The sequence below is a fragment of the Odocoileus virginianus genome, chromosome 26, assembly GCF_023699985.2.
Source record: "Odocoileus virginianus isolate 20LAN1187 ecotype Illinois chromosome 26, Ovbor_1.2, whole genome shotgun sequence".
Classification (NCBI taxonomy): domain Eukaryota; kingdom Metazoa; phylum Chordata; class Mammalia; order Artiodactyla; family Cervidae; genus Odocoileus; species Odocoileus virginianus.
The window spans coordinates 46,389,595-46,414,352 of NC_069699.1; the positions used below are offsets into that span (position 1 = coordinate 46,389,595).

Genomic DNA, 24,758 nt, shown 5'->3' on the forward strand with positions numbered 1-24,758 from the left:
GAGCCAGACCCCACCTTCACGCTCTCGGTCCGTTGCGGAGACATGGGCGACATGGAGCTGCTGCTGCCGGGCGAGGCTGATGTGCTAGTGCGGGGACTGCGCAGCTTACAGCTGCGCGATGTGGGCTCCAGAGGGTGAGGCCGCTGAATACAGGGTCAGGTGGCGTTCATGGCGTTAGAGTCCTTGAGTTGGGGAAGTGTGGGCCAGAGTCCTGTGGGGGGGGGGGGGGAGATTTGCCCAGTGTGGAGGGGGCCTTAAGGTGAGGAGGAAAAGCTCTCTGAGATAGGGTTATATGGTCCCGGGCCACCTTGGGCCCCTCAGAATCGGGTTAGGCTTCAATAGCACCCAGCCTCGACCCCCACTCCTGCTGCACGCATGTGCACTCCCACATGCACACACACCCCGTGGCAGGTGGAACCAGCAGCATGAGAACCTGGAGAAACTGAACATGCAGGCCATCCTCGATGCCACGGCCGGCCAGGGCGAGCCCATCCAGGAGCTGCTGGTCACCCATGGGAAGGTACGCTGGAGTCAGGCAGGGTTCCTGCCTTCTCACCACCACACACCCCACCACCACTCTACCTTCTCGGGAACTGGCTGCCTACACTTCCCTCTGACTGGCACCTCGGTCCTCCCCAAAGGAGAAAGAAGAGTGTGTTACACCTTTGATTTAGCACCCCTATGGGACAGGACCCTGGCGTGCCTGGTGGGGAGCAGGGTGCAAGTTGATTAGGGAGATAGTCTTGGATCCTAGAACAGCCTAGGCTGTAGGGGGAGGTCCCAGTTCTAAAGGCATTCCTGACTAGACTGTCAGGCTAGAGGGGGACCCCCAGTGAAGTGAGGTAGAACTTTGGCATAGAAGGGGGCAACCTCCCCAACATGAGAGAGAGAGGGAGTTAGAAACCAGGAGTTGGCTCAACTGGAATGTGAGCCAGGAGGTGGCACCAGTAGATGACCTGAATCATCACTGACCAAAGGGTTCCTCTGCAAGGGAAACGTGGCGCCCCCTACTGGTGAGGTGGGCTAGGACTAGGGCACTGCGAAGGGACCTGAGGAAAGAGTGAGGCCCAGGCACACAAAAGCCTCCGAAGATCAGAGAACAAGGACAAGAGAGGGCACGAGCAGGAGGCATGAGCAGGAGGGCTGGCCTGACGGTGCACTCGGATGGGGGCGAGGGGACAAGGGCTCAAGTGCAGAGGGAGCATGGCAGCCTGGGGACAAGGCAAGGACCAATCCATGTGAAGCCTGGGGCATGGAGAGCCCCCCAGAGGTGTTGGAGGCAGCTGGAAATGAAGATTCAAGGTGCAGGAGAAAGGTTTGGGGAGGAATTCATGGGGCATAGGAGAGACTAGGGGTCCAGAGGAGTTTGAGAAGGGCTGAACTGGGCTGAACTGTTGGCAGGCCAAGACAGGCCCATCTCACCCCTTGTCCTCTGCCCTCCCCCTCAAAGATCCCAACACTGGTGGAAGAGCTGATTGCAGTGGAGATGTGGAAGCAGAAGGTATTCCCTGTGCTGTGCAAGCTGGAGGACTTCAAGCCCCAGAACACATTTCCCATCTACATGGTGGTGAGCTGGGCCATCGGTGCATACCCCCGCCCGCCCCTTCAGAGGGCCCTGGACCAGAGAGGGTGGCTGGTAGGCTGTATCCCGCTCTCAGCAGCTCCGGGCCCTATCCTTCTCTTTATGTGACAGTTACACCACGAAGCCTCCATCATCAACCTCCTGGAGACAGTGTTCTTCCACAAGGTGAGACAGCAGCCCTGCCCGCTGGCTGCTGCCCTCAGCGAGAGTCTGGCGGCAAGGGGATTGTGTCTGCGTGGCCAGAGCATTACAGCCAGGATGTTTCCCCTCCTCTTGCCCTTCAGGAGGCATGCGAGTCAGCAGAGGACACCGTCTTGGACTTGGTGGACTATTGCCACCGCAAACTGACTCTCCTGGTGGCCCAGGGTGGCCGTGGTGCCCCCCCTGAGGAGGAGTCCCAGCACAGCACCCCCATGCAGGTGGGCTGAGGTTCCCTGGGGTTGGCAAGGGCTAGACCCCAGCGCCCCTTAGCTTGAACACCATGTGCCCCACCCCACCGCCCACCCCAGGAACTGCAGAAGCAGGCAGAGCTCATGGAATTTGAGATCGCACTGAAGGCCCTCTCAGTGTTGCGCTACATTACAGACTGTGTGGACAGGTGGGCAACCCAGCCAGGCCTGGGGCCTGCAGTGGGGGGCTGGGAGCCTGGGCCTGTCACCTCCGCTCATCTCCCTACCCCCGTCCTAGCCTTTCTCTGAGCACCTTGAGCCGCATGCTCAGCACCCACAACCTGCCCTGTCTCCTGGTGGAACTACTGGAGCACAGTCCCTGGAGCCGGCAGGAAGGAGGTAAGGTCCTCCTCCACCTGCCTAAGCCCCAGTTCACTGCTTCCAGGACATCTTCCAGGATTGATGGGGTGGGCAACTTGCAGTCAGATAAACGTTGCTCCCTTGCCCAAAGAGAATACCAGGATGTTTCACCCACAGTGGGCCTAGACCTGGACTCTGTCGCAGGCAAGACCTGTGTGTCCACTACTGAGGAGTCACGCTGCTCTGAAGTGAGCCCCACCCCAGCATGGGCATGTCCTGTGGCCCATACAGCTGGGTCATTCAAAGCGCATGCAATACCTGCACCCCATATGTTGGTTCCTCTTCCCAGGCAAGCTGCAGCAATTTGAGAGCGGCCGTTGGCAGACAGTGACCCCCTCGGAGCAGCAAAAGCTGAGCAAGTTGGATGGGCAGGTGTGGATCGCTTTATACAACCTGCTGTTAAGCCCTGAGGCCCGGGCCCGCTACTGCCTCACAAGCTTTGCCAAAGGACAGCTACTCAAGGTAGGGAACTCCTCCCACATGAGTGTCCACAGCCCCTGCCCTAGGTCACCCTTGATGTTTATTTTTGCCCACCCACCTCAGCCGCAGCCCTCTCTCCACACCTTGGGCCCCAGGTGATAACAGCAGCTAGTGGGACCTGGGTCCCACTGGCATCCTCAGCCCAGTCCAGCCCAGCCCAGCCCAGGCCCTCTCTGTTCCTCAGCCCTCTTGGTTAGCACTGCCTCACACTGGCCTCCCCTGGACACCCTTGCAGCTCCGGGCTTTCCTCACAGACACACTGCTGGACCAGCTGCCCAGCCTGGCAGACCTGCAAGCTTTCCTGGCCCACCTGGCCCTGACTGAAGCCCAGCCCCCTAAAAAGGACCTGGTGTTGGAACAGGTAGGCTCTCAGAAGTTGGTTGGTCAGGACCACTGCTCACTTGACCAGCTCCTCCTCCCTGCCACTCTCTGCTTCTCTTCCCCAGATCCCAGAAATCTGGGAGCGGCTAGAGCGAGAGAACAAAGGCAAGTGGCAGGCCATCGCCAAGCATCAGCTGCGGCAGGTATTCAGCCCCTCGGAGCAGGACCTGAGGCTGCAGGCACACAGGTGAGGCCTGCTGAGCCAGCAGGAGGGGGAGAAGGGAGGCAGCAGGCGTGGGTGTGGGCAGGGCTGCTCCCGACCCCCCACCCACAGGTCCAGCCAAGTCCTCCGGACCCTTTTCCCAGGTGGTCTAAGATCTACCGGCTGGATGTGCTCGAGGCAGTGGCTCCAGAGCGGCCCCGCTGTGCCTCCTGCAATGCGGAGGCCTCCAAACGTTGCTCCCGGTGCCAGAATGAGTGGTATTGCTGCAGGTGAGGGTATCCTAGGACCTTGGGCCCCTAAGTCCCACTCCCATACCCCTCGGAGCACTGCATCTTCACCAGCCCCGTTTGCCTGCAGGGAGTGCCAAGTTAAGCACTGGGAGATGCATGGAAAGGCTTGTGTCCTGGCGGCCCAGGGGGACAGAGCCAAGTGAAGGCTGCAGCTGCTGAGGGCCAACCACCCATGCCGTACAACCCACTCGAGTGTTCCCCCCCCCCAAACCTCTGGATCTCAGTCTGGCCTCTGCAAGTGCCCCAGCCTCCCGGGTGGTGAGGATAGCAGGCGGGAAGAGCTGTTGACCCATCTCCCCCCAGCTAAGCGCTCCCCACTTCCTGCTCTATCAGGCGGGTTGGCTTAGGGTGCAGCCTCCCCAACCTGGGGCAGAAGCCCTGGGCGGGGGGGGGGACAAGGGCCGGATGTGGGGACCCTCTTCCTCTAGTACTGTAAAGTAAAACTAGCTTCCACGAACACGCCTGTTTCCGAGTGGCCCCTTGAGGTCGTCGTGGTTGTTAAGAGGAGGGGAGTGGCTCGCTGGATGAAGGGAGGATAGGAAACGGAGGGCGGGGACTCAGAGACAGCAGCCCCCAGCCGCACCCGCCATCCCATTCCGCCTGTGGGCCGACACAGCGCGGGTGCCCAGGTTTCCATTGCGCCGCTCTCCTCTGCTCTCCCGCCGCTCTGCCTGAATCCTGAAGGCGGTGCCAAATCGGGGCCCGCCCCGCGGCCCCGCCCGCCCCGCGCTCGCTAGCGCCCAGAACCGGCCGGAGACCCGGCCCGATCGGGCCATGTCCGCTGAGCCTGAGCTCATTGAACTGCGGGAACTGGCACCCGAACGGTGCGCCGCTCCGGGCCGCACCCGGCTTGAGCGTGCCAATGCACTGCGCATCGCGCCGGGCACAGCGCGCAACTCAAAGCAGCAGGTCCCGGGCCGGGGCCACCGATTCCAGCCCGCGGGGCCCGCTACGCACACGTGGTGTGACCTGTGTGGCGACTTCATCTGGGGCGTCGTGCGCAAGGGTCTGCAGTGCGCGCGTGAGTAGCGGACCCAAGAGCTGGCGGGAGCGAAACGGGCAGCCAAGGGAGAGACCCGTCGCTGAGGGCCAAGTTGCGATGGAGGGGTTCGGGGGGACAGTCCCCACATTTCAGGTCCGTTATCTTTGCCCCATAGCACAAGAGAGTGTGGGCTGATAGTTTATAACCTTGCCAAGCTCCACCTGCCTTAGAGACAGTTAGGCAGAGGAGCTTGTCTGTAAATAACAAGGTGCTACTTTCAAGTTTAACCAGCGCCTTGGCCCTCCTTGAGAAAGGCTTGTGCCTGTCAGTCTCTGGGCTCACATTCTTACACCTGCCCCTTTGGAAAGATTCACTTGCCAAGTCCTCCAGGAGAATCCCTGTGGTGAAGGGAACTTACCCACCTATGGGAGAAGGGCTGGAAATAGAAACTTGGGCACAGGACTGCAAGCAGGAGTTTTGAGTCTGTCTTTAGCAAATACCTATTGCAGGTCCAGTCAACCAGCTGCTAAAACATGAAACACAACCACACACCAGTTGGTGCTTCTGCCCTCCCAGAAATCACCGGCAAGCTGAGATTGCTGTCTCACCAGCCATACACCATCTAGAATCACTTGAGATGTTTTTACAGCCCTCCAAACCCCTACCCTTGGATCTTACTGCAGACCTGTTGAATCAGTCAGGTCACTGAGAGTATACCAGCGACTTTTAAAAACAGGTCATTCTAATGTGTAGTCTGGGTTGAGAATCACTGCTCTGGCCCATTTAGGAACTTAGGGAAGATGTCCCAAGCCTGTGTGTGATGGAGACCCTCCCATCTAGTACAGGAGTTTGTCTTCATTCAGTCCCATGAGTATGGGACTTGTGGCAGCATACAAAGCATGAACAAGGACTGCGAGATAGTAGTGTTCCCAAGGAGAAATAAAGTGGCCATGGGAATGAAGAACATGACAGTTTGGGTGTGTGTCAGAGGCAGAAACAGGAATCAAAAGATGAGTTGGGGTGGTTTGGTTTGGTTTTTGTTTTTTGCTGAGTTGAGGAACTCTGGCAAGGGCAGGGGGTGAGGAGAAGTGAAGAATTAAAAGGAGTAGGAAAGTGAGTTAAATGTTGGCCATGTCTGGTTGAAATGTTTATTGGACATCCAAATGAAGATACTGATACACTGAATTTGATCTCAAGGAGGAGGTCAGATGGAAGCCTTGGATCTAAGGTAGGTCAGTGTACACAGAAAAGAAAAGCGATCAGGACTGGGCCTCGGACACTCCACCACTAGATCTGGAAGCTGAAACAGAGCTGAAGCCCCCTAAGCAGAGGCTACAGTGAGGTGGGAGGAAAACCGCGGTAGTGAGGGCCCCCCGGGTATCCAGAGAGCAAGCACCTGACGATGCTCGAGATGAAGGGACCACCGCATTCCGCAGTGTGGTCTCTGAGTTTCCTGGAGGGAGGGGAGCAAGACTGACTGGAATGCGTAGACGATGAAGGCGAGGAATTAAGAGACCAGGTTGGTAAGTTTTGAGTGTAAGGGGAATAGAGAAAAATGACACGAGGGGGCACTGAGTTAAAAGTTTTTTGTTTCCCCCTCCAGTAAATGGGAGGAGGGAGGGACGCTGATAATGAGGAAGGGGAAGTTCTGCCCTAGGCGTTAGAAATCCAACTGTTAAGCAGGCCTGAATCCCTCACAGCATGTCTTCCTGCCAGTTTCTAGGCGCCGGGCGGGGGGGCGGCGCGGCGGGGAACCAACTCTAAAATCTGAGTGGCAGTGGGTATTAACGGGGACTGAGATAAGGCCGGTCACGCAGAAGATGACGAGCAACGGCTTTCATTCCGGGGCTTCGCTTCTGTCCCCGGGACGCTCCTCCGAGCTGGTGCTGGGGTTCCTCCACCTCACGGCCAGGCCTCTCTGCAGATTGCAAGTTCACCTGCCACTACCGCTGCCGCGCGCTCGTCTCCCTAGACTGCTGCGGGCCCCGGGACCTGGGCTGGGAACCGGCGCTGGAGCGGGACACGAATGTGGTGAGCGCGGGACCGGGGAGCTTACGGGCAAGGCAGGGATGAGTGGGCCACACTGCAGGAGTTCCCTAGGGCCGCCCGGCGCTACACGCAATAAACGTTTTAATAGCCGACTTCCCGGCGACAGAGAGTGGCTAATTCTGTGCGCGGGCTCCATGGGGTGCCGGGGGGTGCTGACTCGGCCCTAACCGCCCGGAGCCGCCCAGATTACGCGCAAGCGCAACTTCCGCACCTTCCCGCAGCTGCATCCGGCCTCGAGGCCACGCTGGTGCACACGCGCACTAGCCTCATAATGTCCCTTGGGAGGCGGGGCCTGCGAGGCGGCACTGAACCGAGCTGCCCCAGGGCTGAGATCATTCTTGGAGGGGAGGCGTGTGTGACCCCGCCCTTCTACATTCCTCCTCCAATGAGACGACAGCTAGATCCTGGCTGTCTACGTTTCAGTGTTAACGGTTGCGGCGCGGACACGGGTTCCGGCGCACGCATACTCATATACGGGCGCGCACGCGCACACGCGCTTGGGGCGGTGGTGGGAGCCGGGCGGTGGTGGGAGCCTGCCGGTGCACCGGAGCTGGCAGGCTGGCGGGCGCGGCGATGGGCGAGGCGGACGCGGGAACGCCTTCCTTCGAGATGACCTGGAACAGCACGACAAGCAGTGGCTACTGCAGCCAGGAGGACTCGGACTCAGAGCTCGAGCAGTACTTCACTGCGCGAACCTCGCTGGCGCGCAGGCCGCGTCGCGACCAGGTGGGGACCGGGGGTTGAGGGAGGCGGGCGGGGCCGACCGCTGGGATCCCGCCCCTCCCCGGTACGTTGCAATCTCGAGAGTTTGTGGGCCGCTCCGCCCTCCTGTCAGCGTGGATCTCGAATCGGACCGGGGCCAGCCCTCGGAACCTTGTGTCGGGCTTTCAGCACATCGGTACTGGGTGCCGAGCCCTTGCTGTTTCTATCACAGACCGGTTGAACCAGAAGCAGCTGAGTGGCTTGGGGTAGACCAGGGACAGGCATTATCCACCCCTTACTAAGGCTGACTGTGCAGTCTGGACTACCGCCTCGATTTCCGCGTGTGGGCGCTCCCACCCCTTCTCTGGGGGACCTGGAGGAAGTGGAGGGGGAGGAGTCCTCGCCGGGAATTGAGAAGTGTGTTTAGGAGAGAGGCAAAGGAAGGTCCAGCCCCCTCCATTTCCACTCCTGGATGGAGCTAGCTTGGTCCCCACCTCTTGCCGGTCCCGGCCTGTCGCCAGCTGCTGGAATGTGGAAGATTCTGAGTCTCCCCTCCTCTGCAGTGGACCAGGAGTACTCACTTGGGAAGCATATATAGAAAAATCAGAGCAGACCAGGGCATCTGGGAATGGCCAGGAAGGAAGCCTTGTTTTGGACTGTCAGCATTCAGGAGCACTTGGCTTAGGAAAGGTGGGAAAGGCTAGATTGTAAAATGCCCTGAGAGGGATCATGAGATGGGGGTTACTAATCTAGGACTCTAAGGTGTCCTGGAGCAACTGCGCCTCTCAGAGCCCCCCAGATGTCCCATCATCAGAGACCTCTGTGCTGTGTGCCATGGGTGTGACCCCCAGGTTCAGAGCTGGTGCACCTCAGAAGCGCAGGACAGAGAGATGGTGACCATGAAGTGAAGTTCAGTATGCCTGGCAGCAGTGGGGCAGAACTCCTTACGTGAGCCAAGAGAAAGGAGTTACGGGTGATTATTTAGATGAAAATTCTATACCTTGAAAGCTCAGTCCAGAGTTTGGGTACAAGGTTTGAGGGTGGATCCCTGGGACTGTCCCTGTGTCACTCAGGCCTGAGCCTTTTTCCGTCGTGGAAAGGTGAGAAAAACCACAAGACACTAACCAATTGAAAAGCAGGCTGTGGAGTCCCAAGTTGTAGGTAAGACATATATATACCTATGGCTGATTCATGTTGATGTTTGGCAGAAACCAACATGATATTATAAAGCAACTATCCTTCAGTTAAAAATAAATTAAAAAAAAAAAAACAAACCATTAGTCACTCTGGATAGTGGCAGAGTAGAGGGTGAGTGTCTAGAGTGCAGCAGAAGGGAAATTCCAAGGTCCTGTTGTATGTCCCTCTGGGACAACTTGTGGAATTCTCCTCCAGCAGTCAGCTTTAGAAAATGGAAAATGAAACTCTCTCCTCTAGAGTCCTGGCAGGACAGTGCAGTACCTCCAGTCCCAAGTCCTTGAGGGAGGTTCACCTGGAGAAGGGAAGGGGCTGGAACTGAGGTCACTGCATCCCAGTTCAGGGCTCTTGGACAACCCAGGAAGGGAAGAGGGAGGACAGGCTAGAGCTCAGAGCCATCCATCATAAGGAAGGGGAATAAGTGAGTAGCATCCCTTTGATCACCCTGTTCTGTAAATAGAATTCTCTTCCTTCTTGCCCTGGCACTAGATTCTCCTCAGCTTTCCTCCTGCCCCTAGCACCTCTTCCATCCTGACACTCCTTTCCCCTGAGGCACGCCTTGTCCAAAATCCTTCTTGGATGGAACAAACACATCCATCCTTTATTCCCAGCCCCTCTAGCCATCATTTTATCCCCCTCACATCCCTCATTTTCCAGGATCCAGACCATTTGTTCTTACTAGTCCTGCGAGGTTTCCAACAAGGTCTCTGCTAGAGTTTTTCACTTCTCAATGCTCTTTTCCATCTACGAGACTTTTGGAAGCTTGGGGAAGCAAATAGGCTTTGGTTCCCACCCCTCCTCCAGAGCCTCAGTCCTCAGTGTCAACGACTTACTGACAGCTGAACAGCTGCAGGTACTAGGTGAAGAGCATACTGCTAAAAGGCTGTGAACTCTACCCTGCTCCCTCATCTGTCCTTCCTATTGTTTGCATGAGATGGTGTAAGCTTGAAAGTGAAAGCGTTAGTCACTCAGTCGTGTCCAAATCTCTGCAACCCCTTGGGCTGTAGCCTGCCAGGCTCCTCTGTCCATGGGATTTCCGAGGCAAGAATGCCGGAGTGGGTAGTCATTCCCTTCTCCAGGGGATCTTCCCCACCCAGGGATCGAACCCAGGTCTCCTGCATTGCCAGCAGATTCTGATGGTTTAAGCTTAGGGGACTCCAAAGCAGTAGTCAGGAAGAAGTCTGGCTGTCCTGGGCTCAAAGCTGAGCAGGAGGTTAAGGTTATTCTGCAGAAGACCTTCTGATGGGAACTTCTCTGGGATAGCACATTGGTCAGTGATGATCTCAGCTGAGTCTGTGACACTCCCACTCCTACTTGGGCCTGTCTGACGTCAACAGGAAGTAAGGCTGATGCAACGAGACCAGGGAGTTTGGCTGAAGCCCTGGCCCACACGCCACCCTTCTGATAAGAATCCAGTCCCTGGAGGAACAAGGGGAAGGGCTGAGTGGTGGAACTAAAATCTTTGGGCTAAACCCTCTAGACAGCAGGGAGGAGGTGCATAAGCCTCCCTGTCTGGCACTTGTGGGACAGGCTCCATTAGAAGGCTGTCCATGTCCACCTCTGGTGGATTGGAGCCTGGCCTGAAGCTGCCTTTTGTGTAACTTGGGTCAAGATCAAATGGCATGTCACAGTGGCTTTCTCACTATGACTGAGACATGTAGGCCTGGCCCAAGTCCCCCGCCAAGTGTTAAGGTTGTAGCAGTTGCCCCCTCCGCCTGCCCCCTGGTGGCTGGCCTCCTGGTGTGCACCAATCCTGTACCTCTCACCCTGCAGTGAGTCCTGGCCAAGGCAGAGAGGCGAAGTGAACTGCCTTCTCCAGGACACACCTTGACCCCACCCAGCTAGGGTGCTGAGATCAAGCTGTTCCTTCTCTGAGTCCCTGATCTTATCCTGGCCTTGATTTCAAGGTGTCCTTAGACCCTTACCCAGGGCTGAGGAGATTCCAGGCCAGCAGCAGAGAAGCCAAATGATTCTGCCTTGGCTGTCTCCATAGAATACAGAACCAGGAGCTGTGATGGTTTCCTCTCATCAGGCCATGTCAGTTTCCAAAGGCTGCCCACAGGCCATTTTACAGAGTGGTCCACCCAGAGTTTATCTTCTTGCTTGTGACATGCATTGCAGAGGAATGGGTTCTGTGAGGGTCATCTCTCCTTGTCTGCCCATCTTTCAGGATGAGCCTGTGGAGTGGGAGACACCTGACCTTTCTCAAGCTGAGATCGAGCAGAAGATCAAGGAGTACAATGGCCAGATCAACAGCAACTTGTTCATGAGCCTGGTGAGTTGACAGCCTGTTTTGGAGAGAGATAGGAACCCAGCCATGTGCCTGATGCCCAGAAGGTCACAGCTGAGGTATTCTTGGGAATGCCCGAGCAGTGATTTATTCACACCCACCCTAGCCCCAAGTGGACTGGTAGTGTCCAGTCCTGTTCCGGCTCACTTGGCACCTAGTCACAGTTTGGTTTTTCCTCTTTAGAACAAGGATGGCTCCTACACAGGCTTCATCAAGGTTCAACTGAAGCTGGTGCGCCCTGTCTCCGTTCCCTCCAGCAAGAAGCCACCCTCCCTGCAGGATGCCCGGCGCGGCCCAGGGCGGGGCACAGCTGTGAAACGCCGCACCTCCTTCTACCTGCCCAAGGATGCTGTCAAGCACCTGCACGTGTTGTCACGCACGCGGGCACGCGAGGTCATCGAGGCCCTGTTGCGCAAGTTCCTGGTGGTGGATGACCCTCGCAAGTTTGCACTCTTTGAGCGGGCTGAGCGCCAGGGACAAGGTGGGCTTCCCACCCCATCCCACCGTGTGTGAGGGTATATATACATGCGCCTGTGCATGCAGGAGCTGAGGGGGCTGTGCCTGGCTCTAATTAAACCCTCCTTTCCCTCTGCCTGGCTCACAGTGTACCTCCGGAAGCTGTCAGATGATGAGCAGCCCCTACGCCTCCGGCTCCTTGCAGGGCCCAGTGAGAAGGCCCTAAGCTTTGTGTTGAAGGAGAATGACTCTGGGGAGGTGAACGTGAGTAACAGCTCTCCTTAGTTTCTTGGGTGTGACTGGGCAGGACTGGAGGGTTGCAGCTACCATAAGACCTAAAGGAGCAACAGGGCTTCGGACAAGCCCTGCAAAGCCTCTGCAGAAGTGCGTTAGCCTTGCAGCTAAAGTGGAGGTTTCCAAGAAATTCATGCCAAGGTCTAGGGCTTGCCTCAGGAAACCAGGAAGAACTATCTCGATGCACTGCTCTTTTCTGTCATGGGAAGTCCTTAGAAGATGCAGGAGTCCATCTGATGGCATGGTGATCTCATGCCAGTTCAGAGCCACACAGATAGACACAGAACAGCATGGAGGTACCCCTCTTTAGGCATGAGAACTTTTTACCGGGAAGCTGTCCGGCTCCAAGATAGTGCCTCTGCAGAGTGGGATTAAACTCAGAGAAAGTAGGCATGACCTGTCCACAGGTAGCTAAGGAACATTGGTTTGGTTGCCTGTCTGTGAGATCACTGCCCTATTTTGTGGGACCCATCTTCTCTATGTATTGTTGGGAATCTTAACACAGACCGTTCAGGTAGGAACCTGACACTGGAAGGCAGCATCCTAGCTGCATGATTGTGATGCAGTCGTCTTCTTTGGGAAGAGCCTGCCAACTTGGTAGTGCCTGCTGTAGCTTATGTCTCCCTTCTCCCCCTCTAGTGGGACGCTTTCAGCATGCCTGAGCTACACAACTTTCTGCGTATCCTGCAGCGGGAAGAAGAGGAACATCTCCGCCAGATCCTGCAGAAGTACTCCTATTGTCGCCAGAAGATTCAGGAAGCCCTGCACGCCTGCCCCCTGGGGTGACCTCTTGTACCCCGGGGTGGAAGGAGGAGAGTAGGCAGTGCCAAGGGCATGCCGTGTGAGTGTGCAAAGGCCCCTGTGGCCTGAGGAATGAGTGTGCATGGAGGCCCTCTCGCTGGGGGAACGAGCCCAGAGAACAGCGAAGGAGCTGGCCCCCTGTGTCCACCAGTGGGTGGAGCAGAGCATGGCTCTTCACCCTTCTGCCTGTCGTGTACTGGGTCATGGTGGGCCAGGGTTGCCCTGGGAAGCTGCTCCAGGCTTGCAGCAGGGGTAGAGGAGACAGAAGTCTCTTTAAATTTGTGTCTCAGATATGAGAATCTTGGAGACCCTACAAACAGAATAGGGTCGTTTGCAGGGATGAGGGCCCTTGTCTATGCAGAACGGTTGTGTGATTTGGGTCTTGGATGGGGGAGGGGGGTGTCTCAGGATAGCCCTATCAGAACCAAGGGTGGGTGTTCAAGATAAGACAGGCATCAAGGAAGAGTCTAGGGTTCCCTCTCCAGCACCCTCTGACTCCTCACACACCTTCAGGTCAGGGAGTGCTGGCCAAGGGTGCAGCAATAGTGCCTCTGCCTCCTCCAAGGAGGATGTCCCTGGGCCAGGCTTTCTGTGAATGTGGGCACTGGCCCAGGTGTCTGTGCCTTGTTTGCCAGTCAAAGCCAGGGTCTTTCCCTTGGGTATTTTTGATGATGTGTGCGAATGTATGTACTATTTTGTGGCCTCAGCTGAATGCCTCCTGTGGGGAAAGGGGTGGGGGTAATAGTCATCAGGGCCTGGGGTCTGAGAAAATTGGCTAAATAAAGATTTAAGAATTCTCCTGCTTTTGGACTCTTTATTATGGGCCCTCATCTGCAACTGCCCCACATGCCAGTGGCTGCCAAGATTGATGGACAGGCTCACAGTAACTTTTTGAGTGGTACCATGGGACAAATCTGTGAAGGATGTGGTATGTGGATATGTACTCAGTCATCACTCAAACCCTGTGGCTAAGGTTGTAGTGGGGGTAAGAACATCAACTCCCAGAGCTTAGAGAAACCACACACTCCATGCTGTGGAGGGCGCTTCACCAAATACTGAGATACTGTTGTGGACCAGACACTGGTCATGGTACCAAAGGTTAGTGTCCACAAACCATAAAGCAAGGCTTCTGGTGGGTTTCGAAAGAACACTGAATTTGAAGTTCTTTGGCCCTGAATGCAGATATACAACCATTGGCCAATTCCTTAATTTTATTTAGGTTCAGTTTCTCCTCCACATGCCACGACTGGGGATGGCAAAAAAGGTATGGGGATAGAAGCCAAATGGGCACTGACCAGTCCGGCCTGGAGTCAGGCCCTAACATGCTGGTTTGGGGGAGGTACCCGGTGCTTGGGCAGGTCCGCTGAGCCTGACCTCTAGGGGCCGGGGACATCAGAGCCGCCATACAAGCCAAAAAACCAGGCGGAGGGGACAGCCACCACTTTCCCTGGTGGGAGCTGCCCGAGCTGGATAGAGCATGGCCTGCTGGGAGCTGACGTCTTGCGGTGCATGCTGGGGTACCTAGCATCTGAGGGCGGCTGTTGGTCCCACCCCGCGGACCGACGAGAGAAGCAGCCAATCAGAGGGGGCAGCATGCGGCGCATTCGGAAGCGGAAGTGAGGTTTCCGTGGAGACAGCGGAGCCTGCGGAAGGCGGCGGCAGCGGCGGCGGCGGCATCAGCAAGCCAAGGCCCAGGCAGGGCATGGTGGCGCCGACGGCCTTGTAAGAGCGAAGTTACCGCGGGGCCCGCCATGCGCCGGCGGCCCTGACATGGGCGCCAGCGGCTCCAAAGCTCGGGGCCTGTGGCCCTTCACCTCGGCGGCGGGGGGCGGTGGCCCAGAGGCGGCGGTCGCTGAGCAAGCTTTGGTGCGACCGCGAGGCCGAGTCGTGCCCCCCTTCGTATTCACGCGCCGCGGGTAAGGGCGCGGGGTTCCGCCCCCGGGAGGTCAGACGGGCGGCTGGGCGTCTCGCGACATGGGGCGCTCCCGCCGCTGTACCCCGTACACCCGAGACAGGACGATTCCCATATTTCAGGTCCCCATAGGAACAAGGGGTGGGGAAAGCCGAGCAGGCGGTTCCTGGTGGCCTGGCTGCTCTGAAGGTCTCCCTAGAAGAGTGGGCCTGAGGCTTGTCCCTGGGCAGGTCCTCCGTACGATAAAGCTAAGATAGGGTCTCCCTGAGACTCCAGAGCCTCTTCCTTTCATCCTTTCCATCCCAGCCTGTTAGCTGAAGGCTCCTATTCTCCCTCACCCCCAGTTCTCCCTAGAAGAGAATGACCCTCTGTTTTGTCTGTTTCCGTTCCCCACAGTGGTAGGGTTGGACCTGTTTGGGTAGTGGCTGGGAGAGTAGGACTGGGCCCTAGGGTTGAGGCTGGGATGTGGGGAAAAAGACCCTCACCCCAGGTATGTTTTCCCAGATCAGGGGGCACTGACCTCTCCCCTCCCCCAAGGGGCCCAGATAGGAGCACTAGATCGGCCTGGATCTCATGGGCCCTGGGGACTGCTGCTCAGGTGTTGCTGGAATTTGGATGTAGAATCTAGGGGGACCCCAACAATGGCAGTTTGGTTGCATCAGCCACCTGGACCGGGGAGGATGCAGCCTTTTTTCTTTCAGGCTCCCTCCTAGCTCAGGCATCTGCTATCTCAGGCTTGGCCTTGGGCCAGCAGTGTCTTCTGGAGTGAGACCAGCATACCCGGGCCACCATCCTTCTCACTCTAGAAGTCCTGGGTGAAGTCACGGGCCTGATGGAATGGCTACTCTTGCTGAACAAACCAGTGACATTTTGGTATGGCCTCTCTTCTTAGGGTCTGACAGAGTAGCACTTGCCACCATCCCACTCCCCACTTTCTAGCGGACCCAGACCCTAAGCGAGGGATTCTCCAGGCATATTAACCTCCCTTTCTCCCACCAAGGTTGTTCTTCCCCATTTGGGGGAGGGCATACTTCCCTGTGGTCGATGGCATTTGCCATGACTAGCGTGGGGCTCCAGCCCAGCCTGTTCCCCTCTCCCTCTGCACAGCTCCATGTTCTATGACGAGGATGGGGATCTGGCTCACGAATTCTATGAGGAGACAATCGTCACCAAGAACGGGCAGAAGCGGGCCAAGCTGAGGCGGGTGCATAAGAACCTGATTCCTCAGGTGAGGGGCTGGGCAGTGGTCACAGAGCCTGTGTTGAATGTGTGAAGATAGACCCAGATGGGGTCTGCTGTCATGGTGGGGGCTCTTGGGGAGGAGCTGGGAGGAACAGGAAGGCTTCCTGTAGTAGGGGCCCTGAGCCAGCCCTCACTAGCCTCTGTTTCCATGGCAGGGCACCGTGAAGCTGGATCCCCCCCGCATCCACGTGGATTTCCCTGTGATCCTCTATGAGGTGTGAGCCTGGGGGGTGGCAGGCATAAACACCCCCTGCCCCAGCAAGACACCCCCAGGCTCAAGGTGTGGCTTCCATTGAGGAACCTAGGCTGGGGCCACAACAGTGAATAAACTCCACTGGCCTGGAACCTTCAGCTGTGAGCAGGGCAGTCCTACAGTGCTGGTTGGGTGTTGGTTTGTATGTGGACCAGAGGTGGCTGGAAGCTGGTGAGGGCTGATGGCGGAGTTACCAGTCCACCTTTCCCAGCAGTCCCTACAAGGAGCATGGCAGGGCACATGCTGGTCAGGAATGCCTGGTTCCTGTGCCCCTGCCTGGCCTGCATTCTTCCAAGCTTGCCTAGGGCCCAGCCCTGCTAGAGGCTACAGCACTTTACAAGCAAGGTCTGCCTTTTTCCAGCCCCAGGGCAATGGGAGCTCTACAAAAGTGGGAACTTCCTTTCCCTCACTTCCTTTACCCTCTTGTTGGAGCATTTCAGCCGTTTGCTACCTCGATTCCTCCTGTGTTGGATAGAGGCTGGGGGCAGAACAAGCCTGATTTTTCCTGCCCACCTGCCCATTTGTTCCCAGCCCCAGATGGATGGACAATTTGCTGGCTGTTAATAGGAATAGGGACTGGTGTGGGAGGTTTCTCCCTCTACCCAGGGCTGGCCTGGTCCCTCCCCACTGCAACTAGTTGCCCCCCCCCCCCCCCAAGTTGAGAGGGCCTAAGATGGGGATCAGGAAGGGCTCTGGATGCCTGTGCCCCATCCCACCTACTGTATCTAATCCCCCGTGCCCTTACACATCCGCCACCCTGTGGTGAGGCACAGCACCCTAGGGCTGGTGCCAGTAGCTCTGAGGAGCCCACCACCCCTTTTCCTACAGTATACCCCTCCCTTCAGGATCAATCAAAAGAAAAGTACTGGAGCCCCTGGATAGGGGCAGAAAGGAGAGAACAACCATAATAGGAATACTTAAAATGTGAAAGCTTGTAAATAGTTTAGTCCATGATGTTGTTGGGGCAGAGTCTGATTTCTACATAGAAATGATTTTTTTTTTAATTCCTTACTGTGCAAACTCTGTGCTTTAAGCGTGTGAGAAATGGCTTGGGGAGGGTAGTCCTCAATCTAGGAAGGCTGTTGTGTTATTTGTTCAATAAAATTATTTGTAGACCCTGCATACAAGACTGACATCCTCTGAAGCTGTGACACCAGCCTGGACCACCACATGGACATAGTAGGTAGACCTGGGTCCAGGATTCTGGTCACACCGATGTCTGGCAAGGTCCAGAAAGAGCCTGAGCCCAGCCTGCGGCCATCCCAGCTATAACCAGCAGGTGGCAGTATATTCACATAGACCTCACTGCAGGCCCGCTCAGGATGGAGAGCCACTCACTGTGTATTCATGTTCAGTAAGTGGAGACCCTGGAATTGGAAGGCCCTGGGATACTTCAGTAGGGATTGGCCCCACCTGCCTGACCTGAGATGACAATGTGACCTCAGATAGGTCTGGAACAGTTGTTCTGTCCCCAGCTGTGGCAGCTGACCCCACATGAGGTCACAGCCTGAGCCCCATAGGCCTTCTAGGCCCAGCCTTAGGTGGGTGCCACTGCCCTTGACCTCCTGCAAAGCTCTGCAGCCCAGATCCACTTGCCTCTCCTGGTGGGCACTCCCAGGAGTGTAGACTTGGGGCTTCTGTTCCAGCAGGTAAAACTCAAGTCACCTAGTACTTCCTCTTATCCCTTCTGCCCTTGCCTTCTTAACCTGCCGCCTGCCCCCGTGGACATTTGGTCAACACTTCTCAGGTCGAGCTGTGAGGCCAGTTCTCTGCTAGGCCTAGCCTTTGGCCATCAGCCCAACTCCCTATAAGAGAGGAGAGAGTTCAGGGACACAGGCTGCTGGGTCTGAGAAGTTGGCCTACCTGTCTTTTTGAAGGTTTAAACTGGTCAAGTCTGGAGCAGGATCACCCTCTGCAGTCGGGACTTGAAGTTCATCTCTGGGTATCTTCCCATCTGTGCAATAAGATGCCAGGCATAAGGCCCTATCACCCTTCACTGCCCCTCCTACTGATTGCCCCAGGGCCAGGGTTCTGCCGTGCGGGTGGCATCCCGTCATCACGTCATCACTGTCCCAGTGTGGGGCACTCCCTGTGCTGGGCCTGCCCTAGCTGACTTTGAAGCGGGAAACAATGAGGGTCATGGCTCTGCTTCCCCACTCCCTCCCACTGGGCTGTGTGCACTTCCTTCCTGCTGGCTGCCTGAGGAAATGTCCCTGCCCTGGAACAGTATAGTCTGGCCTTTGTTTCCCCAGGGGCCACCGCCCTTGGAGCTTCCAAGGCCTGTGTCCCTTACAGAGCCAGCTTGGTGGTCCAAGGACACCATCCTCCCATGCCATGTCCTGGACTCCTTGGTCATCAGGGGTAGACTGTAGGATATGTGCCCACCTCCCCCACTCCACCAGACTTACACAGCCTTCTATTAGGGGAGAGGCCCCAGGCATCAAAGGGGTGGGATGGTAGGTCCAGGGGGAGTAGGCCCAGGGTGATTTGAGGGTATGCAGAGTTGTCTGCACCTCTGAAGGAGTCTGCTGGAACCCTGCTGCAGCCTTCCCTAGAGCCAGCCACATGATGGACACCCTCTTCCCACAGAAATACACCCCTCCCCTCACCCATTTTGTAAGGAGCCCTGTATTCGGCAGCATCTTAGTGAGAAACACCCAGGAATGTCCTCTGACCAGAGCACCGTACAGAAGCCTCCCAGGCCCTGTCCCCCCCCCTCCTGCCCATCACCCACATCAACACTCTGTCACACTTTGTCCACTCTGTCACACATGAGATGCTTCCGCTCTCAGTGGAAAAAAAGATGACTCAGCTCCTGTAAGTTCCCCCAGCACCCCCCACCCCAGGGCTGGTTCTCTTCACCACCTGCTTTAGGGAACCACCCAAAGCACCACCACCAGGGCCCCTCCACTCATAAGCTGCTGGATTTGAGGATAGGCCTCAGCCCTAGAGGCAGGTTTGGGAAGCTGTCAGCATGGGGGAGGCTGGCACCTTGACTGGGTCCCCCAGCCTTCCTGTCACCTGGTGTAGTTTGCTGGGCCAGGGCCTACTCGGGGGAGGGGCGGGGCAGGCAACCAGCCAGCAGGACAAACCGGAGGGAAACAGGGTCAAGGCGGTCCCTTCCCCCGCGCCTGTTCCTGGCCCTTTCCTCTGAGGGGCAGCAGGAAGTGAGGATAAAGGGCTGGGGTGGGAGGCGGGAGCCGGTGGGAGGGATGGGGTTTATCAAGTCGCCGGCGGGCTGCCCAAAGGGCAGGAGCTGGCGAGAGTAGCTTGGCTAGAGACTTACCCCGGGAAGGAGGGAGGCCGCCGACCTACTGGGCCGACGGACTCCCACACAGGTGAGCCCAGGGCAGACGACTGGTCTGTACCCTGGTACATGGCGCTCCCTCTCTCTGCTCCCAGGCGCGTGCGCGGGGAATGGGCTGGCCAAGCAGACCCGAGCCCTTTGGGGAGCTGAGGACCCCAGGGAAGCGGATTTAGGAAGAGGCAAGGAATTCTCGCTTCCATTGTAGCGCCAAGCCTGCCCCCAAGAGGGAGGGGCGTGCAGGGCGAAAAGACAGGATACCCAGCGGAGGCCCAAGGGAACCCTGCTGGCTGAGCCGGTTTCCTCTGCCGTCCGGCCAGGAACTTCTGTAAGGGTGGCAGCCTTCTCAGAGTTGAAAGAACCACTTGGGGGTTCCCATAGGGCCCCCAGAGGCTGGACAGAGGGGATAGAAGCTCAAGGACTGGCCCGTCCCAGATACAAGTCGGGAGCAGGGGGACGCCCTACCCTCAGGGCTCGCTGGGCTTATAGGCGCCCAGCCAGGCAGGCCTAACTGCGACCCAGGAGCTTGTGTTACCAGGACAACCACTGCTTCCACCCAGCCCTGGATGGGCTAAGACGCGGGTGCTAGGCCCCCCAGCCCCAGTCTGGCAAGGGGCGGGGATTCCCTTCCGACCAGGGTCGGGGGAGGGGAGCCCTGAACCGTAAGGGGGCGGGGCAGTACTGTCCCGGGAGACCGCAGACAGGCTGCGGGTCACCGTCCCCCTTTCCATACAAAGGGGGGCCCCAGGACTGGAGATTACACTCAGGGGTGCAGAGCCAGATTCACTACTGCCCCCAGCCAAGGCCTCAGGGTCCCACAGCACCTCCTTACGGAAGAGTGAGGGAACGCCACACTACCTTCATTCCCTTCCCGACCCTCGTCCTTTACGCTGTCCCTTTAAGCGGCGAGCCGCGTCGCGGAGCAGGGAGGAGTGTACCACTGGCCGCAGGTTGAGGGGGTGAACTCTAGGCTGACTTGGCGCTCATGGCTGAGACTCCGGAAGAAAGCCCCATTTGGAGGCACCTCAGAGTCCCAGACCGGTGGCTACATCCCTCGGAAGAGGATCTGCGGTCCTCGGAGCCCAAAGCGCGGTACTGGCACCTCGAAAGTCAGGCACACCTTCCCTCCCCCGCCGTAAATCCTGCGCAGGGCCCGCCTCCGCGCTGGATTCTTAAAGGGCCGGCGGGCTGGGGTGGGGGGGGCGGAGCCAGGAGAGGCGCAGAGCCAGGGCCGTGCCTAGGAGAGCTGCGGGCCGGGCTGGGACGGAGATGGAGGTGGCCATGGCGCAGGTCCCGGCGGCGCCCTGCGCGAGGTGAGGCAGGGCAGTGCGAGCCGAGCTGCTGTCTCCGCGAGCTCTGTTCTAAACCCCCGGGGGAGGCGGCCCAGACCGCCCCCCTTGCCGGCAGGGTTCAGCCAGCCCCCACGTGCGGGGCGGGGGCGGGGTTCCGGACAAAGGCCAGGTGGAGTGGGCTTTTACCCCCGGCCGCCTGGCCCGCGGGCACGCGCATTCCTCGTAGCTGTTGAGGGAAAGGCCGGTCTGCTGGCGCCACCGTAGGAGATCCACCACCCCTTTGTCCCCGCGGGGCCTCCACCAAGCTGGGAGAGAGTGTCTGCGCTGAGATAAAGTCTGTTAGCCTCACTTTTCTGTTGGGCGGGTGCTAGAAAAGATACCAACTCGGGGCTGAGTTACAGCTTCCTAGCTAGTGCAAGAGCTGTGCCTTGCCTCACCCAAATGCTGTGATTTCTCAGGACCAAGAGTTCTTCACGGGGTAGAATGGGCCTCGGTTTGGGGCTCTCAGAAACTTTGTCCTGGGTGATAGTCATGAGTGAGCCTCTGGGCAGTGAGTCCATAGCTCAATTCGTCCAATTTCAGAGGGGTCACAGACCTAACAGCAGTTCCTGCCCAGCCATAGGCTACTTGTCCAGGACAGAGCCTTGTGCTCCTGGCAGTGAGCTACCTGGATGTGTTGCTTGTCCTTCAGTGGCCTGTGGTCTGTCAGACCTGTTATAGCTAATAATAGAGTCTGAACAATCCTGGGCACGGTGGCCTGCTGCAGCATGGGCTTTGGTAGTGTGGATGGGTTTGGGGTGGATGACCTCCAGGATCCTCTAGACTTACTTGCTGTCTCCCACCTTTTCACCAGTTCCTGAGCTGGTGCCCGGCAAGTGACACTGACTTCCCGCAGCCCCCAGCATGTGGACAGGCCTGGGCCCCGCCGTCACACTGGCCCTGGTGTTGGCGGTGGCATGGGCCACGGAGCTGAAGCCCACAGCACCACCCATCTTCACGGGCCGGCCCTTTGTGGTCGCATGGGATGTGCCCACACAGGACTGTGGCCCCCGCCACAAGATGCCATTGGACCCAAAGGACATGAAGGCCTTTGATGTGCAGGCCTCACCTAACGAGGGTTTCGTAAATCAGAACATCACCATCTTCTACCGTGACCGGCTGGGCATGTATCCACACTTCAATTCGGTGGGGAGGTCAGTGCATGGTGGTGTGCCACAGAATGGCAGCCTCTGGGTACACCTGGAGATGCTGAAGGGACACGTGGAACGCTACATTCGTACACAGGAGCCTGCAGGGCTGGCAGTCATCGACTGGGAGGACTGGCGGCCAGTGTGGGTGCGCAACTGGCAGGACAAGGATGTGTACCGCCGATTATCACGCCAGTTGGTGGTCAGTCGCCACCCCGATTGGCCACCAGAGCGCGTAGTCAAGGAGGCGCAGTATGAGTTTGAGTTCGCTGCACGGCAGTTCATGCTGGAGACACTGCGATTTGTCAAGGCATTTCGGCCTCGGCACCTATGGGGCTTCTACCTCTTCCCTGACTGTTACAACCATGATTATGTGCAGAACTGGGAGACCTATACAGGCCGCTGCCCTGATGTTGAGGTCTCCCGAAATGACCAGCTGGCCTGGCTCTGGGCCGAGAGTACCGCCCTGTTCCCCTCTGTCTACCTGGAAGAGACACTGGCTTCCTCCACTCACGGCCGCAACTTCGTCAGCTTCCGTGTCCAGGAGGCTCTTCGAGTGGCTGATGTCCACCATGCCAACCATGCACTCCCAGTCTACGTCTTCACGAGGCCCACCTATAGCCGTGGACTCACAGGGCTTAGTGAGGTATGTGCCTCTCAGGGCCCTGTGTTCTTCCTTGGGAAAGCACTGCACGTTTGGGTTACCAGGGGGCCTCCTGCCCCCAAGTTTACTAACTACTCTACATCCCCTCACCTCATTCTCTCTGTAACCCTATGAGAGGGTGACCTTGTTATCTCCATTTTGTGGGTAAGAAAATTGAGGCCCAGAGATGCTGAGAAATTTGCCCAGAACTTCCCAGGAAATCCAGGCAGAGGAGGCCCTCGGGCCTAGCATTCTGACTTTGTAGTCCATCCTGATAGATGTAGGGCTTCCCTGGTGGCTCAGACGGTAAAAAAAAATCCACCTGCAAAGCAGGAAATCTGGGTTCGATTCCTGGGTCAGGAAGATCCCCTGGAGAACGGAATGGAAACCCACTCCAGTATTCTGGCCTGGGAAATCCCATGGACAGAGGGGCCTGGCAGGCTACAGTCCATGGGGTTGCAAAGAGTTGGACCCAACTGATAGATTCATGCCAGGTTCAAGCGGGCCCTTGGCTTGAGAATCGGAGGCCAAAGTGGGAGGGTGGAAATGGCTTAAACATTTAAGGAGAAAGTGAAACAGCTGCTGCCTGGGAAGGGAAGGGCTGGGCTGGAGTCAGGGGTCAGTAAATGGGTACAGACTAGGGCCTGCCTACCCCATCTGTCCTTCTCACCCTGTGGTCTCATCCGCTTCCCCTACAGATGGATCTCATATCCACCATTGGTGAGAGTGCTGCCCTGGGTGCAGCCGGCGTTATCCTCTGGGGTGACGCAGGGTTCACCACCAGCAACGTAAGTAAGACCCACCCAGCCAACCAGAGCTGAGTCTGCAGGGAGAGGCAGAGTGTTTGCGCTTTTGAATGCAAACCTCAAAGTGCTCCCCTCCTCTGTTTCCCAAGGCAGCTTATGTCCCAACAGAGAAGACATGATCCACCCCCATCCCCACCCCTGCCCTTCACCCAGGAAGAGGGAGTTGCTGTCTTGACCAGCTGTTGAGTTCCACCCTGCCCCACCTGCCCTGCTGGGTTCCAGTCCCTGCCTGCACCCTCTTCTTAGAAGGAACGGGAACAGTGAGGGCTCAGGCATACGTGCGTGTGTGTGTGTGTGTGTGTGTGTGTGTGTGCGCGCGCGCGCGCGTGTGCATGCACGTGCTGTTAAAAGAAGGTGCAGTCACACAGTGTGGACTGAGTTTCCACGTTGGCTGAGGCCTCTGACCCGCCTCCCTGTCCTCTGCCCCCAGGAGACCTGCTGGCGCCTCAAGGATTATCTGACTCGATCGCTGGTACCCTATGTCGTCAATGTGTCCTGGGCTGCCCAGTACTGCAGCTGGGCCCAGTGCCACGGCCATGGGCGCTGTGTGCGCCGGGACCCCAATGCCCACACCTTCCTGCACCTCAGTGCCAGCAGCTTCCGTCTAGTGCCTAGCCATGCACCTGATGAGCCGCGGCTGCGACCAGAGGGGGAGCTCAGTTGGGCTGACCGCAGCCACCTGCAGACGCACTTTCGCTGCCAGTGCTACTTAGGCTGGGGCGGTGAGCAATGCCAGTGGGACCGCAGGCGGGCAGCTGGGGGTGCCAGTGGGGCCTGGGCTGGGTCCCACCTCACTGGCCTGCTGGCAGTGGCAGTCCTGGCCTTCACCTGGACTTCGTAGGGGTCTCACCCAGCTGCCAGGCCAGCTGGCCTCTGCCACAAGGGGTCTGCCAGGCCTGTAGGAGCCTTCAAGGGGTGGACAAACCAGAGTCTGGAGGGGCAGAGCCCTCTGGGATGCCCGGTAGGATGTCCATACCAGCTCCCACCCCCTGTTCTAAGGGGGAGGGCAGTCCCCTGGAAGGCCCCATCTCTCCCTGCCAGAGAGGAAGAGGGGCACGGCTGGGCCGGGGAGGACCTGACCCTACTCCCCTGCCCCTGGATAGTTTATTATTATTATTTTGGGGTCTGTTTTGTAAATTAAATATAAAACAACTGCTTCTTTGCTTGGACTGTCCGTGCCTGGGCCAGGGCATGTGAGAGCACTTTCAGGCTCTTCCAAATAAGGTCTGAGCTCAGCAGTGTCTCTGTGAGACTCTCTGCTGGGGCCTTCTCATCTATAACACACGTGCACTGGGATCTGCAGGCCCAAGCTGCCCGCTTTAGCTGTCCTGCGAGGGCCCTGGCCACTGGGAGCGGAGGGACTCCCATTCTACGCCAATACCAAGGACCTCGCTTTCTCCACGCCGACTGGAAAGCAGTTGGGTGCAGCCTTCTGTGTGCTGCTCCTGCTTGGTGCCGTAGCCCCAGCTGGGCTGGTGCCAGTCTCCTCGCTTCGCCCACCCAGGGAGAAAGTGGGAAATGGATGTTTGATCTTCCCTGGCTGGGCAGGTAGCCAGATCGCTCCTCCCTGCTATTCTCAAAGGCAAGGGCGTCTCCTCCACTCCCTGTTCTCAAGGGCAGTGGACTTCAGCCACACGCACCTCTCC

The 24,758-nt window shown here is 57.7% G+C and overlaps 4 protein-coding genes and 1 long non-coding RNA gene across 10 annotated transcripts; 4 read left to right on the forward strand and 1 right to left on the reverse strand.

Annotated features, from left to right (window-relative positions):
* The first annotated feature begins 42 nt into the window (after positions 1 to 42).
* Positions 43 to 4,162, forward strand: ZMYND10 (zinc finger MYND-type containing 10). 2 transcript variants are annotated; one of them, XM_020915799.2, is made up of 12 exons: positions 43 to 134; positions 412 to 520; positions 1,451 to 1,567; positions 1,694 to 1,747; positions 1,867 to 2,001; positions 2,092 to 2,180; positions 2,270 to 2,370; positions 2,681 to 2,853; positions 3,056 to 3,232; positions 3,318 to 3,439; positions 3,559 to 3,684; positions 3,773 to 4,162. In XM_020915799.2, the coding sequence occupies exons 1-12, from the start codon at positions 43 to 45 to the stop codon at positions 3,846 to 3,848; spliced, it is 1,371 nt and encodes a 456-aa protein (XP_020771458.2). In that variant the 3' UTR covers positions 3,849 to 4,162. The 2 variants fall into 2 exon arrangements, with proteins under 2 accessions (XP_020771458.2, XP_020771459.2); XM_020915800.2 differs by having other exon boundaries at positions 3,107 to 3,232.
* Positions 131 to 20,129, reverse strand: LOC110152221 (uncharacterized). 2 transcript variants are annotated; one of them, XR_011483755.1, is made up of 3 exons: positions 20,043 to 20,129; positions 17,744 to 17,834; positions 131 to 211 (listed from the first exon to the last, which is right to left on the reverse strand). It is a non-coding gene; the product is annotated as an uncharacterized lncRNA (long non-coding RNA). The 2 variants fall into 2 exon arrangements; XR_002318304.2 differs by lacking the exon at positions 131 to 211 and having other exon boundaries at positions 16,709 to 17,834.
* On the forward strand, positions 4,305 to 13,269 carry RASSF1 (Ras association domain family member 1). 2 transcript variants are annotated; one of them, XM_020915802.2, is made up of 6 exons: positions 4,305 to 4,726; positions 6,612 to 6,718; positions 10,803 to 10,907; positions 11,106 to 11,403; positions 11,527 to 11,642; positions 12,312 to 13,269. In XM_020915802.2, the coding sequence occupies exons 1-6, from the start codon at positions 4,480 to 4,482 to the stop codon at positions 12,456 to 12,458; spliced, it is 1,020 nt and encodes a 339-aa protein (XP_020771461.1). In that variant the 5' UTR covers positions 4,305 to 4,479; the 3' UTR covers positions 12,459 to 13,269. The 2 variants fall into 2 exon arrangements, with proteins under 2 accessions (XP_020771461.1, XP_020771460.2); XM_020915801.2 differs by lacking the exons at positions 4,305 to 4,726; positions 6,612 to 6,718 and adding an exon at positions 7,260 to 7,462.
* On the forward strand, positions 14,079 to 15,978 carry TUSC2 (tumor suppressor 2, mitochondrial calcium regulator). Its single transcript, XM_020915805.2, has 3 exons — positions 14,079 to 14,389; positions 15,493 to 15,613; positions 15,783 to 15,978. Exons 1-3 carry the CDS (start codon positions 14,244 to 14,246, stop codon positions 15,846 to 15,848), a joined length of 333 nt encoding a protein of 110 aa, XP_020771464.1. The 5' UTR covers positions 14,079 to 14,243; the 3' UTR covers positions 15,849 to 15,978.
* HYAL2 (hyaluronidase 2) lies at positions 19,097 to 24,269 on the forward strand. Of its 3 annotated transcripts, none has more exons than XM_020915794.2 (4): positions 19,097 to 19,218; positions 21,330 to 22,309; positions 23,005 to 23,094; positions 23,543 to 24,269. In XM_020915794.2, the coding sequence occupies exons 2-4, from the start codon at positions 21,380 to 21,382 to the stop codon at positions 23,951 to 23,953; spliced, it is 1,431 nt and encodes a 476-aa protein (XP_020771453.2). In that variant the 5' UTR covers positions 19,097 to 19,218; positions 21,330 to 21,379; the 3' UTR covers positions 23,954 to 24,269. The 3 variants fall into 3 exon arrangements, with proteins under 3 accessions (XP_020771453.2, XP_070312135.1, XP_020771454.2); XM_070456034.1 differs by lacking the exon at positions 19,097 to 19,218 and adding an exon at positions 20,188 to 20,276; XM_020915795.2 differs by lacking the exon at positions 19,097 to 19,218 and adding an exon at positions 20,409 to 20,497.
* Positions 24,270 to 24,758: the final 489 nt, after the last annotated feature.